This window comes from Coloeus monedula (genome assembly GCF_965178545.1).
Source record: "Coloeus monedula genome assembly, chromosome: 14".
NCBI classification, from domain to species: domain Eukaryota; kingdom Metazoa; phylum Chordata; class Aves; order Passeriformes; family Corvidae; genus Coloeus; species Coloeus monedula.
This window is the reverse complement of record NC_138794.1, coordinates 17417408-17432632: the sequence shown is the minus strand read 5'-3', so window position 1 is coordinate 17432632 and position 15225 is coordinate 17417408. Positions and strand designations below refer to the sequence as shown.

Below are 15225 nucleotides of genomic sequence, written 5' to 3'. Positions count from 1 at the left end.
AGTTTGTGATTCTTATAAAGAGATCCTGTCTGATAAAATCACAGTAGCTAAAGGTTAAGGTTACCTGTAAGATGAGTCTTTTCCTTCCGAATCTGGATATAATGCCCTGAATAAGGAAGTATCTGGTACTGAGTGTGTATTCTGGGACTGGAGATCTGCCAATTCCTAGGAGATAAGGCAGGAATTTTGCAGTTGGACTACATTAGGAGCCACAGTGAGGAAAACTTCATTAGCAGTTTGCAAGTACATGCCTTTTGACCTTAATGCAGTCACTGTACTATTTGGTACAGGGGGAAATTCTTTGTCCTTGAGGTGCAGTGAGAAACCTGTGCTTACTCTAGTTATATTTACAGCTAAATTATCAAATGAATGCATAAATATGAATAAACCTTTTTTTTTTTTTTTAAATTGGTTACTGGAGGCCAGTTTTGCATTTCCAAAGAGCTATCATTCCTTTGAGTACTTCTCTAGGGACTATTCTTAAGACAAATATTTTAATGTGTGTGTGTCCTTTCAGAACACCCAGTGCTGTGTTGCAGACTTGAATGCCTTAAGCGTTACCAAGTGAAGGAGTGGTAACTTAAACTTTCTGAGGCAGATCTTATTTATTTAAACATGAACTGTTTTTTAGAGGTTGTAACTCTCTTTTGTCAGACATTGTTTGGTTTTGCTAAATTTCAGACACAGTAGGAGGTTACCTTGTTATGCTCTACTGCCTTTGACTGCAGAGTCCTGACAGTCCTCACTCTTGTACCAAGAACAAGCTTAGTAATGCTTAGCAGTGCTGCTCAGGGCTTGCAGGATCAGGCTTTGCGTAGGACTGGCTTCTTTGGGAAGCTGTGATTATGTGAAAGCCTTAAGAGCATTTTTGTTATCGCCTTGTCCTCGCAGTGGCCAGTTCGCTATAGTGAAGAAATGTCGAGAGAAAAGCACGGGTGTGGAATACGCTGCCAAGTTCATCAAGAAGCGTCAGAGCCGGGCCAGCCGGCGCGGGGTGAGCCGGGAGGAGATCGAGCGAGAGGTCAGCATCCTGCAGCAGATCCTGCACGCCAACATCGTCAAGCTGCACGACATCTACGAGAACAAGACAGACGTGGTCCTCATTCTGGAGCTGTGAGTAGGGGCACTTTCCTCCAGGGATGGCTGAGGTGAACAGAAACCAGAGAGCACTGCAGAGGCTGCCGGAGCACAGGGGCACTGATAAATGGAGCTGTTGCATTCTTAGGCTTCACAAATCTTGGCAGGAGCATTGAGTGAGGTTGGTGGTAAACAGGCCCCCCAGTTCATCCATGTGCTCTGGGGATACAGGTGTGCCTGAACATCAGCTGAGGTCATTTGATACTGAGCCAGGAGTCTTGTCAACTTGAAAACAGTTTACTAATAGAGGGATTAGCTCATGTCTGCCTAGGGCTGCCCTGACATGAACCTTGGTTAAATATAAATGGCCACTGAATGCTCATTTCATTTTACTTCCTACTTTCATCTCTTTCAATACATGTGAGGCCATCAATCCTTTTCCAAAATTTGCAGCCATTCTCACTATTCCCTTTTTCCTCATTTAGATCAGCTAGGGGAAAAGATGGGAGGAGGGCAAGGGAAGAGGGTTTTTTGATCCCTACGCATTTACTATTGGGGATGAATAGCAGCAGGATGGGAATGAAGAAAAGCTGTTTACTCTTTTGCCACCATGTGAGGGGGGCAAACCCCTGCCATTTAGGTCCTGCTGACAAGTGAACTTCCTCACCCCTACATGCAAAATGATGCAATTTTTCTGTGTGTATGGAGCAGGAAATACAGTCACCATGGTGGAAGTTTGGTAGAGCATATATTCCCTAGGACACCAGCCTGAACCTTGTATATGGAATCCTGGCAACAAGGCTTTTATCCCTGAGGGAGCTTTCTAGGGAGGCCAGCTCTTAGGCCAGGGAGCATTCCTGGAGATTAGAGCATGCCTGGAAGGTGGCATGCGAGTGATGATGAGCATCTGTTAACTCTGACGTATATGTCTATGGCCAAATGTTGGTCTCGGTAGCCAAGCTCTGGAAGACAGGGAAGGAGCTTGCTCTTTCTCACCAATGACTACTTTGGGCTAAAGCAACCTCCCATTTCATTACCTTCTGCTTTTTTCTGTCCTCATGTGGCCTGACACATTTTGTGTGTCCTTCTGTCAGGCTGTAACATATTGCAGTTTGTAAAAGTCTGCGTGCAACAGAGTTTTGACCTGATTAAGGCCTCTGCATTCAGCTGCTGTTTACAAATTGAGGATAATGATAATTGCTAATAAAGATAATTAAATTCTCCCTGTAAAAAGATAATCTCTTCCCCTCTGACACCCTGCTCTCAGAGTCTCATATTCCCTGCTGTTTATCAAAGTAAGTGTTACAGCACCTGGCCAACCAGTCTTATGGTACAATCTACAATGGACTTCAGCTTCAAAAGAATGGCCTCAGTATTGCTGATAATTGAAGAAGCTGCCCTGGTGTTTAAAAGAGGATTTGCCTGAAATGTTGACCATCTCCCATACTCACAGTGCTGGCACAGGCAAGACTATCTCCTCTTTTCAGACTGGTCAGTTCTGTAGGTGCTGGTTCTCCTGTTCAAGGGCAGGGCCAAGTCCACTGCTGTGAAGTGCAGTTTGGCAGGTACACGGTTTCTCCTTCCTTCTGCACATTGTCCAGGGACTTGCTCCCCACAGCTTTCTGTGAGTTTGTTGTTCCCTGTCTCCTGGGCCCTACCAGGAGCCTGCTTTGCCCAAAAAGAAGCAGCCTGGAGGCAGGTTGGATTGTTACACCAGTGTCTCCTCTACAGGTAAGTGTCAGGTTTGTATACACAAAACAGCTCTGTCCAAGAGGTAAGACAGTGTTGTTTGTCTTTTGTTGGACTTCAAATGAAAAATAAAGGTACTATTTACTTGCTTCCTTGCCATGATATTAGGTGACATGGTAAAAGGGAAAGAGATGGAACCCAGAGGAAGGAATTCTTCTGTAACAGTTGGGAAATGAGCATTTGCAGGTGGTGATTTAGAAAATAAACCTCCCTGGATGTTCAAATGTAACTTGATGCAGTTCTGAGTGTTTTAGTGCAAAGGAATTAGTGTTGAAATGAGGGTTTTTTTCTGGGATTCCATAATGGCTGGCTTTTGGAATTGCTAAATCTCCTCTGCTTGAGGGTTTCTCTGAATTCAGGTGTATAACTTGGATAAGAATGATTTTGTAATAAACTGCTTACCACTCTCTAGGTACAATTTACTGAAGCCTGGTTTTAAAGCCTGAATCTTTGTTAATGAGAAATCATCACATCTCTTCTACAGAATTTTCCTTTAAATTACTCTTTTAAGAGTAATTTAATGTATTAGGTTATATCTCAAGAGACTGGAGATTAATATACTGTTTTTCATGTATGCCCATCTCTGATCTTCAGAAAATGAAATGCTCATGTGGTTATTGTAGAAGAGAGTCTTTTGCTGATAAAGTACCAGGGAGACTTCAAGCTCTCTGAATCTTCTTTTTCTTTGGTTTGTTTCCTGTTTTGTTTTTATGTTGTATTTTATGTTGTATTCTGTAGCTTGGAAAGCCCCCTCCCTAGCGTCATTCCAGGTTAGTGTGAACTAGAGAGAAGTGAGAAGTACATCAAGGAGCTCTCAAGTAAATGTCCTGTGATCCTCGTTCTCACAGGCTGCAGTTTCTTCAGTCATGCCTTGGGCATAGCTGGTTGCCCATGATGTTGGTGAGGTTGCCATTGGGGCAAACTCCCTGGTGTGCCCTGAGCAGCTGACCCAGCTGGTTTAAGTGCCCACTCTCAGAGGCAGCAGGAGAGAATGAGTATTAAGTAGCTCCAGTCTGGGCAGCTGAACTATTTTCTGACATTGCTTTGTGTAGCAAAGGAAGTTGCTCTGAAGGGAGTTGCCAGTCTCCTCCAAGCAGGAAGGTATCCTCAGACATCCTTAGCAGAGCAGAATGGCTCTTCCAAAGTGGCTCAGCTTGTGAGCTCTCCTGAAGTGGAACCTGCTTCTGCAGGAGCAGAGACTGGGCCACCTGGGCTGTCCTCCGGCCTTAGAGAGATTAAGGAGTCCACCTTAAGAAACAGTCACCAAGGAGATTTTACAGGGTAAAAGAGGAAGAGAGAGCAGTGTGCCTACATGGTTAAATTCCAGATAAGTACAAGAACGTCCCCCAGTGCAGCTGGTGTCCTGATGACCGGATGGATCGTCTGCCAGAGGTGATTGCTTAAGTGCACTCTGAATAGAAATCATTAAATAAATGGGACTCGCCTGCTCTCTGTATGCAGATTTCACCAAGACACTATCAGGTTTTTCTTACAGATTTCTTTACTGGTTTATCACAGTAGGCTGTGGTAATTGTAAAACTACTGAACCAAGGCCTCTAAACCTCCTACAATATGGAAAGGAGACAGTGTTCCCTGTCTCCTGAAATGCACAGGGTACAACAAAATCTGTCCAGAAAGGCTGATGGTAGTGCTGAGACCCTTGGTAGGTGTCACCTAAAAAATAAAATGAAGAGATCAGTAGTCTCACAGGTTGAATAACTGAGATTAATAGGAAGGAGAAGGTGGCAGCCAAAGACAGCAGTTGCAATGTATTTCCGGGTCATTTAAGCTTATTTTTGTTTGCCAGCCATTTAGTTGTAACAATTAAAGCATCAAGTGACTTCTGCCCAGGTGAAGTGAGGTGACTTCTGCCCAGGTGAAGAGTCCTGCCTCACATTGTTTAGAAAAGTTTCTGACTATGTGAGAGGTGTGAAAAAAATATCCAGTAATCAGTGGGCAAGTCACTATGCCCTGTATAAGTCTCTGGATCAACAAGGCACGTGTTCACCCACAGGAGCAGCAGGGGAAGCTACGACACAAAGCCAATGTCTCTGTGGCTTTTGGCATGCTGTTCTTGCTTGCAGTGGACTTGTCCTTGCAGGTTTTGTAGCTATTGATAATAGCTTCCTCCAAAAGAGGCAGAGTATGGAATTACCATGTTGTCACTACCAGTGTTGTGTAGAAGCCTGGGGTCAGAGGAGTCATTCCCCAAAGGCCTCTGGAGCACCCAGTGTGGACTGACTTGTCTGTGACTCAGGGCACCTGGGGGAACTCAAAGCATTTGGACCTGCCAGTGCTTTGACAGGTAGTTCATCGGGCAACAGGGCCAAGAGCTTGTCTTCCAAAATGACTCTAGGGTCTCTCAGGTCCTTTGCTTGCACTCTGAGCATAGGTGGGTGGTGCACCAGCACCCAGGAGTAACAACTGTTTTGTGGGTGCCCCCAACAGCGAATCTGAATGAGAATAAAACAATAATGTTAATGACAGCGTGAACTGGCAACAATAAATGTAAACATAATTATGAATAACAGCTGCCAACAATGCCTGATTCAATATTTAGGTCATCTTGTTTGAGATAAACAGAAAAATAGCACTGGAACTCTCAGGACAAGGCACAGAAATGAAAATAAAAGTCTTATGTACTAATAAGGATGGAATGTATTTCAGTTTTGATGCGAAAACTCATAGTAACTAAGAGTACTTCTTTGATTTGGGAAAACTGATTTTGGTACCTTCAAGCCTTCTACAATCTGCTTTCTTCTTAAAAAATTCAGCACCAAGTAGATGCTTTCCTGTTACTTATGTCAGGCAAGAATCATATTAGAACATGGTAATGGCTGTTCTGGAAAGAAGAGATTCTGTTGGCACATTTTGCTACCTCAGGTTCTGATGGCAACTGCTAAGGGAAGTAATTCTTTAGCAGTTATTGACTCTTACAACTTGCTCATACAAAATGAAAATGTTGAAAAATAGCAGTTGAAGTGGTCAAGTCAACCTTTTAAAATAGGTATGTATCTGGGGATTCAGCAAACAAATGTAACTTGGTTTGATCCTTTGTGATCCTTGCAGCATCAATGGAAAAGCCAGTCCTTCATTTACAGGGAAGAGAGCTAAAGCCAAAAGGTAGTTTGGGCACACCTGGGACCAGAACACAAAAGTCATGGTTGTCTGCAGGAGTAGCCTTTTTCTAACTGTGTTGAGGTTCTTCACTGCTTCAGTTTTCTGTGCTTACACTGATTTTATGGATTACAGTGCAGGAGATAAGGGGATGTTTTCTGGTGTGTTTTGCAGGGTTTCTGGAGGAGAACTTTTTGACTTCCTGGCACAGAAGGAGTCTTTAAGTGAAGAGGAAGCAACCAGGTTCATTAAGCAAATTTTGGATGGTGTGAATTACCTTCACTCTAAGAAAATTGCTCACTTTGATCTAAAGGTAAAGATGCTGATTTAGACTTTGGCTGATCTCTAGCTGCTAATTTTGATATTTAATACCAGTAATGTCAGGTGGTCAATGAAGATGTTGCAAGAATTGCAAGATAGAAATCAGAAAACGTAAGTAAAGAATAATTTTGCTGATAGTGACTATCAAAGGACCTAATATATTTTCACTTAATAACTCTCCTGCATTTTAAAGGACTGGGTGTGGAGTTTGGCAAATATTAAATTATACATGTATTTTTAAGCAGTGATCTGATTTGATAGAAGACAGTTCGTCATTATCTCATCACTTGACAGGGCTCCATTGGCTGCAGTGGAGCTACAGTGGTTTATACCACCTACGGAATAAAACAATCCTCCAAAAGGTAGTGACAGTGACTTTTTGCCATTTCAGTCTGTTCTGTCTGCTCTAAAGAAGCTTCCATTATGTATCTATATCCATTATGCACATATATGCCTTAGATCCATGGAAGAAAACCAGACTTATTACCCTGAGGCTAAAACATGCTTGGTCCAGTAACTATGACAATAAATTATTCATTTGCTCTGTTTCCCAGTGCAGCTCTTGCTGAGTGTACATGTTAGCGGGAGCAACTTCCACGTTAGGATCTGCTGTGGAAAGGCCAGGCAGCTGCGAGCAGGGAATCAGATTCTCTCACTGCTGCTCTTGAACTTATGATTAAGTTATGACAGATTAATGCATTAAAGCTCATCATGGGAGATAAATTGAGCCCATAGTTTACTCTGAAACCTGTGAATTTGGGCTGTAGTAGGGAGTAGCTAAGGCTGAGAAATTTAGTTGAAGAAAGAAGTTTATGAAACATGTTATATCTGGTAAAAAAGTAAAGTCTGTGGTTGAACATGTTAGTTTTGATTTCACAGTTCAAGCTTCAGCTTTTTCTTACAAAGCTGTGAGGAATGCCACATTTTCTTTTAATACCTTGCTATCATATATGATCTAGGACCTCTGATCCCAACTCTTCTCATTTTCTGGACTGTTCAGCTGGTAAATCCTGGATCTTTCCTGGCCTTGTTGCAACTGTGAATTTAGTCTCAGAGAAGATAATTTTTCCTTCCCTGAATAGGTTCAGCATTTAACAAACATCTTCCATTGGCTTACAATACAGTATAGAGTCAAATGGGGAGATATTGTGAAGTGTAAATTCACAAAATGTCAGCAAAAATACTGAGCTGTGCAGCTCTCACTCAGGGTGAGGCAGTGGCATTTTGTCTGCACCAAACACCTGAACTGCTTCGGCTGCCTGCTACCTTTATCAAAAGAACTGTAAATGGTTAAGCACAGGTGTTGTATATGTAAAGGAAAAAAAAGCACTTGAAAACGCTGTTACTTTCAAAGATATTAATATTTTATTAACATAGATCTACCTTTTGTTATTTTTAGCCTGAAAACATTATGCTTCTAGACAAGAATATCCCTATTCCGCACATCAAACTCATTGACTTTGGCCTGGCTCACAAAATAGAAGATGGAGTTGAATTTAAAAACATATTTGGAACTCCAGAATTCGTAGGTGAGTGACATGTTCCGTTGTCTTGTATTGCAAATTCCAGAAGAAGTCGACAGAACTTGTCAAAGTTAAAAATTGAAGGATAGAAGTAGTTTTAATCTTTTCTATCAAGGTCACTTAAATCTGGAGGCTTACTTTATTTTTCTGGAATAGGCAAAGGTGCTTTCTGTAAACTAGATGTGCTACTCCTGTGAGAGTAGGCTGCTGCCAAATAAATATTTAGAGATGTAAATTCAGGATTGAGATTGTGAAACTCTGCAAATACAAATTATAATCTTTTTACTTGTTGCCTGGGGTTAGTAGATCACTGCGCTGTGGTACATGAGTCAAAATTACATGGGTATCTCTGTCATTGCTTTCTAAGTAAAACTACCTCACACTGCACACTTGCTGAGTACTCTCATCTCCCCTTACATTTTTCCATGTGGTTCTCTTTTTGCTCCTCACTGGTCATAATTCTGATTTGTCTCACTTGGATTTTAAGTTAATCCTGCTCCTTTCTACTAGTTTCGGTTTTGGGCTTTGTTTGGGGGGGTGGGTAGAGAATTGTTATTAATATCCAGTCAAACACAGTTGTCACAGATAATTTTTTTCAACTTCTTTCACCCTTGCTCTTTTCTCTTGCATGCAGTCTTGTATGGGGATGTTTTCCAATGAGGAAATGTTTCTTATAAAGATAATAGAGTTTGACATGGATAGCAACGTAGTCTGGCAAGTAATTTCAATCTCTTGCTCAAGGGCTCTTTTCTGACTGGCCTTTACAAACTTGCTATAATGCCACCAGTTAAAAAACAAAAGCTCATGCTTATGGGCAGCAGCATTCTTGGGAGGTGAAATAATTTGTTATTTGTTGTATTTTGCACTATAATTACTATATAATGTCTGCTTTACCCTTACTCTTGAGTTGCATTATGCTCCAAGTTACTCTACATAATCTCTTCTGAACAGCTGTGAACTTGAATGCCTATTTGGGCTACAGAATTATAAACAATGTATTCTGTAACTAACCTTCCCCTCTCCCCCCTTCTCACTCTTGGTAATTCTTGGACTGCTACTACAGCCTGGTAAAAATTTGTTACCTCAGTTGCTGATGGTTGATTAAATGTTCCTTACAGCTCCAGAAATCATAAACTATGAACCACTTGGACTAGCTGCAGACATGTGGTAAGTTTTGTAATGTGTTTGTACGTTTTTTTCCAGGTGACTCTACAATTACTTTTTCCTGTTTTGCTCTTAATAGAATCCATTGCACTGCAACAAATTAAAAAACAACAAAAAAACCCTTAAATACAGTTAATGACTTTAATTGACTCATTCTATTTTTATACATTCTTTTTAATTAAAAGGTAAGCATTTAATTTCTGCAAAATTACATTGAAAAACTGGAGTGATGGCAGTTACAGAGTTAACTGTTTGCCACTGTCCACGCAGAGGACCACTCTTAGAAGGAAACATGTTCCTGCAGAGCTTGTGACAGCTTTATTTATAAGAGCACTTCATGCAGAGCAGACCTGCGTACTAATGTTGTCTACTGGGAAGGCAGGCAAAAGAGGTCACCCCAAATAAAACATCCTTGCTTCTGTTCCTTTGTGTTCCATATATGCACTGCAATAAAATACCCACTGAGTAGAAATACACAGAGACTTCAAATATCCACATTACTTGATGTTATATGTAACTTTTTTTTTTTCCCCTGAAACCCCATTCTGTAAGAGATGCTAGCAGTTATCTAAAGCCACAATGGCTCTCCTGCCTCTATTGCAGCACCTATTGACTTTTGTGTATTATGCACATTAAGAAGAATACTGGTCATGTAGAACTCCTGAAATTAATGTCTTTTGTTTTTTAGGAGCATAGGAGTCATTACCTACATACTGTGAGTACAACAGATTCACTCCTGTAGAAATGTTCCTAAAGCTCTGTTGCACTAGTACAGAACAGTTCTTCCCTTCAGTCATTTAGGGACCTGCACACATGGGGTGGGCAGGGGTTTGTCTAAAGGACAGGGGTTATCCTGCAGCCTTTTCAATTTAAAATAAGGGGTAAAAGATGAGGGGCATTCTGAACAGAAGAAAAACAAATGTCTCTGGCATCACTGGGCATTTCTGCTTCTTATGGGATCTCATCAGTTCCAAATGGTAGAGGATGGAAAAGCCAAGTGTATTAATTGCTCCTGAAATGACTGTGAGCTATCAGTGTGAGAACAAAGAAACAGAAAGTGTAACAGTGCCATTTACAAGTTGGGTTATTTCAGGTGAAAACAGGGAAGTTTTTATTTCCTTGTAAAGGCAGCAGTCTAGATTATTCTGCAATAACGTCACCCATTTCAAAAAGGTGAATTTAAGCTGAAAGAGGAGCAGAGAAGTTGACCCTGGGAACTGAGAATTCAACTTACAGGAGAAAAAAAGGGTTTGTTAAAGCTAGTAAAGCAAAGGTTGGTTGGGGGTATCATTACAGTCAGTAAGCATGAAGGGAAAAGTAGATCGCAGAATACTTTTTAGATATACTGTTTAGAAGAAAAGTGTGTCAACTGGTGATGAATAAATAAAAGGAGGGAATTATGACATGCTTGGGCTCTCAAAGAAATGAGTTTCTGTGGGCATCTGGGGACAAGCAGTCAAGAGTTTTAAGATGGAGCTTGACGATTTGGGGAACTGCTTGTGTGACAATGGATGCATGCAACAGAGGAACAGCACTCCTTGCTTTTCCTCTCATTTGACATGAGACTTACAGGAATGGTCAATCATCCTTGATCCTAACTGCTTCCATTGAAATCAAGCTCCTGTGACTCCTGGGGAGCACGAAGTGGATACTATATGCTGGGAATGTCTCACCCTGGGCTTCAGCTGCTCCCTTATAATACTCAGAGGAATAACTTGCTGCCAAACTTGATGAAGGTGGACTCTTAGATGGATTTGCACTACTCAGGGATCAGGACAAGTACAGAGGCTTGAAGGGGAAGGATTGTCTTTTCAGTGTGGAAAATAAATCTTGGCCTGTACACAAGGGTTAGACCCCAAAAGCTGTAAAAGAGAGGTATGGTCTGAGGAATCAGATTCAGTGCAACAAATTCCCTTCTTTCCTGCAGTGCAAAGAAAACATGCCAGAGAAAAGTTTGGGATATTGGTTGAGCCCAAGCTCAGATAAAGGCATTTAAAATACTGTCAGACCCTTGTTTTTTATCAGCACTGATACTGGTCTCCACTGACACACCTGTACTTGCCAGGACATTAAACTTCATAAATTTGTAAAATGGGTGTTCCTATGTGATGAGAGGAAAACTTAGGAGTTGAGCAGGTGGGAATACTTAGCATGTGATTAGTGATGCACAGAGCCAGCTGCTCTTCTGGTCTTCCTGTTGCACTGAGAGGTCTGTGCTGGGGCAGAGTAATGGAGCAGTTCCTGTACTGCATCCAGCACAGGAGATCTGTTTTACTTTCTTGGCTACTAATGATTGCTGTGGTCATTAAGGTAGTATAATGTCTCCCTACAAATGATCAGGAAGTAAAGAGCACACTTTTTATGGTGGGTGGGATCAGCTTGCCTGATATGCTATGGACTAGAATTGGCATGCCTTCAACTTGTATTGCCTCTTAATTTTAAAGCCTTTTGCTCAGAAGTGTTCTGAGTAAGTGGGGTGGGTCTCTGATACCACCTAGTTTAGCAAACGTGGCAGCAATCAAATGGATGTCATAATCAGGTGTAGAGATCAAAATGCATCCAAGTCCTCAATTCAGTAACTCTGGAGTGATTCAGTGGGTTGTAGGGCAAAGCTTTTGTTACTGAGGTCTGCTGGTACATGTTTACAGGCACTGAGTCAGAAAAAAAGCTATTTGCATTGGATACTAGGATTTGAGAATCCACCCATTTCACAGATTTCAAAACTGAGTCCCAAAGAGGAATAAAAGAAAAAAGAGAATAGAGCACTGTTGATTTTGGCTTCCAACAAAGGGCCAGAAGGTGGAATTACAGCTGTTTCATGGCATAATTTGGGGAAAGGGAAAAGAAACCAAGGCCCTAGGGCAGGTTTCCAAGCTTCAGTTTTGGAACAAAGCCCATGGTCTGTGGAGGGGTGCCTGCTTGTAGCCTTCTTTGTGGCCAGCAGAAATGGAACCAAGGCTTAAGAGGAAGTATGTAAATCCCCCTAAGCATTGAGACTGACTGTGGTATTTGAGATGAAATTTACTGCATCAAAGACAACTGGAGGACCTCACTCATGCTGTCTTGCTGTGTCAGATGCTTTGGTGGTGTTGTATGATTGTAGAGGGGGAGGAAGCAGTTTATGCACTCAAGTGTTTATTCTGTGGATAAAACCACATGTGGTAGCTGGGGATTGGGGTGAAAGGTTTGGGTGGTCCCAATATAACTTTCTGCTTATTGCCCAGTCTTCCCAGTTAACCTGGTAGTGGCAATACAGACAGGGTAAAAAGTATGTTGAGGGTGGGATCATGTAAGCAAATGGTTTAGTATTCAAAACCTCAGTTCAGTTCCCTGGAGTTTGCTGCAGTCCTGTTTTGAGCCTGCTGCATCCTGAAACTGTGTTATCAAAGCTGGACATAATAGACAAGCACAATAATAGCCCAGAAGATTATAAAAAGGGGTGAGATCAATTTCCTTGGTATAAATAACATTTCCCATAAACCAGGCTTTTGCAAGTCAGCATCCCTTTGTGTTGGGGGAGGAGGAGCCTGGAGGAAAGACAGGGCAGGAGGGGTCTGGGATGACTCTGTTCTGACATGAGTTTTATGGAGCAGAGGTACAGAGTCATCAAAGATGAAGGTCGACAGTCACAGCTGAGAGATAGGCAAAGCAGGAAAAAGGAAAGCTTTTTCTTCAGTAAAGATTGCGAAATGGTGTTTTATTATGATGCTGTCTCCTTGCAGTTGGAGCAGGGTGTCACAGAATGAAATTTTGTGGTTTTCAGAAACAGTTGGATTTTATTGCAGCCAAAGCCCTTTTGCTTGTGGATCCCTTTTACTGAGCAGCATGGCTCTACTTCCCCAGTGGAGTTGATCCCTAGGCAAGGCCACATGCCTGGCTTCTGATCACACATCATATTTTGCTTCCAGCTGAGAAAGGTCTCTTGGTTGAACCCATTGTGCAGGGAATTCATAGTAGCTTTGCAGAGAGAAAAGAAGTAGGGGGAGAGCTTTTCCTACCTGAAGAAAATCTGTAGAAACACTGCTTTATCTGCTTGAAGGTTGTAAAAGCTTCAGCCTGGTAGTCTTTGTGGGTTCACAGGGGTAGAGGCTCCTCAGCTGAAACTTTTTCTAGTTTGATTAGCAATGACTTAAATGAGACATGAGAGGAGAATCAGTGCATTTCTCTCTGTGTGCATGCATTAGTGCTGCACTAGAGACCTTCAAGGCAAGTCTGGCTCATAACCACAGCTGTAGTGAGCCAAAGCTGGCTGTGTTTTTTCCTACATGCAGAGCTGCTTCAACACAAGAGCCACAAAAGTCCTAAGAGTGTATTCCACGGTCACTGTAATTTCATTAGGGGACTTCTGCTGTTTATTTTTCCAACTGATTCTTCTTTCTGGCTTATCTAGGCTTAGTGGTGCATCACCTTTCCTTGGAGAAACTAAACAAGAAACACTTGCCAACATCACAGCTGTGAATTATGATTTTGATGAAGAATTTTTCAGCAATACCAGTGACCTGGCAAAAGATTTTATTCAGAAACTACTGGTGAAAGATACACGGTAAGCAAATATTCAGAAAGACCCATTTATTTCTGAAATTAACCTGGTGAAATGTGGCTTGATAAGTGAAAAAGCTTTTCTTGTGGGGTGTATTGCCATTCAAGAGCAAGACAGGAGAATGCTGCTGTGCCCCTAGTTAATCACTGCACCCAGAAATCCTGAGGAGAGGAACCAAATCTCCTCAGCTAAATGCCATTTTCAGGACTGAATTCTCACCTGAGTCAAGCTGGCACAACAGGGTGTTGCTGAAAGGCTGAAAATGGCGTGCAGAATCTTGAGTTCAGGTTAACTACCACTCCACTATTTCAGTCTCTTATGCACCACTTGCAAGGAGGTGATATCATCCCAGAATATGCCCCCAGTGGTGCAATGCCAGAAAATTACTACATGTGCTGCTAAGGAGTTGTTTTAATTCTCTGTGTCTGTGGCAGTCACCTAGAGTTTGTGTGAGAGCTATGCAGATCTTTGTTCCCAGGTTACAGGAACCACAGTCTTTTTTTTTTTAGTTTTTCTTGCTTTTAATAAAACGCACACAGAAGCAGCATCTCTTTCCCTGTAACCTTCTTTGTCCTGGAGGAAAGTCAGACCATTGTGGTTCTTTCTAATGGCTTCATTAGGGGAGAAAATAGCTATGAGAGAGAAAGAGCTGTTCAGTCAAGATTTCTGCAAATCGTGAGGCCTCAGTCTGGGGCAGAGCAGGTGTTTGATGAGAGTTTTGCACAGGTCTAGCAGCTCCAAGGAGAAGTCAGTGATGTTGATATTTGTCCTGTGTACAGACATGGTGCCTGTGCAACGCTGTGTTTGTGTCTTTGATTCTCGGTGCTCTTAACGTGCTGTTCACCAAACTGCTCCAATGCAGAAAGAAGTTAGGTTTGATCCACTTTGATTAGGTTTGAAGTATTCCTTTTAGAAATGTTGTTTTCAGGAAACAACAGCTCCTGCAGTGCTATAATACCATGTTCCAAAGGACAGCTTTGGTATAATTAGTGTTGATTACCTCTGGTATAATTACTGTTGATTCAGACACAGTCATCTCAAAGGTGTATAGCAAGAATGTATTTTCTAAGCATGTCAGATGAACAAAACAAAGGAATGTTGTATTACTTTTTATGGAAGGGTGCACAACAGTACAGGCATATTTTGATGAAGAATTAAAGTTGTGTGGAGTAAGAACAGTTACCTACTGAAGTTTAGAACAGTAACTAAACTACATACAGGCAGTGTGCCTCAAGGAGAAACATAACCATGAAATTTGAGGGTTTGTCCTGGAATTATTGTGATAAATGCTTCATAGGAAGCCCGGGAGAAGTGTGAGTCAATGGACTTGTGTACCAAGTATTTTTTATTCAAGTCTTTGGGGTTTTTTTTGTGTTGTTGTTTTTTAGGAAGCGGCTGACAATTCAGGAAGCTCTTTCTCATCCATGGATAACGGTAAGACTGAATAAAGAAACAGATCTTGGTTTTTTCCATGAACAAAGCAGAGATCATATTCTCACTCTTACTGGTGTGTTAAATGGAAAACTGCCCTCTTTATACTTTGTGACACTGGGTGACCCAGAGAGATGTACTGGGAGGAAATTGGTTGGGTCTGACCAAATCCTTGGATTTCTGCAAATTGCTTCTTTTATTATCATAACTTTCAAAAAGAGAGTAATAAGGTTCTGATGTTTATTGCACATTACAGTATCCCATATTGGACTGGGCTTTGCATTTTTCCATTCTTCTTTGTTT

At 41.6% G+C, this 15225-nt stretch overlaps 1 protein-coding gene across 3 annotated transcripts in view; it reads left to right on the top strand.

Annotated features, from left to right (window-relative positions):
• DAPK2 (death associated protein kinase 2) overlaps window positions 1-15225 on the top strand; it is a 45956-nt gene that overhangs the window by 25189 nt on the left and 5542 nt on the right. For all 3 annotated transcript variants that reach the window (XM_082290860.1, XM_082290858.1, XM_082290859.1), the window contains 7 exons: window positions 892-1113; window positions 6118-6256; window positions 7664-7793; window positions 8906-8954; window positions 9640-9666; window positions 13342-13494; window positions 14880-14925. In XM_082290860.1, the coding sequence (XP_082146986.1) occupies window positions 892-1113; window positions 6118-6256; window positions 7664-7793; window positions 8906-8954; window positions 9640-9666; window positions 13342-13494; window positions 14880-14925 (766 nt within the window). The remainder of the gene's footprint in view (window positions 1-891; window positions 1114-6117; window positions 6257-7663; window positions 7794-8905; window positions 8955-9639; window positions 9667-13341; window positions 13495-14879; window positions 14926-15225) is intronic.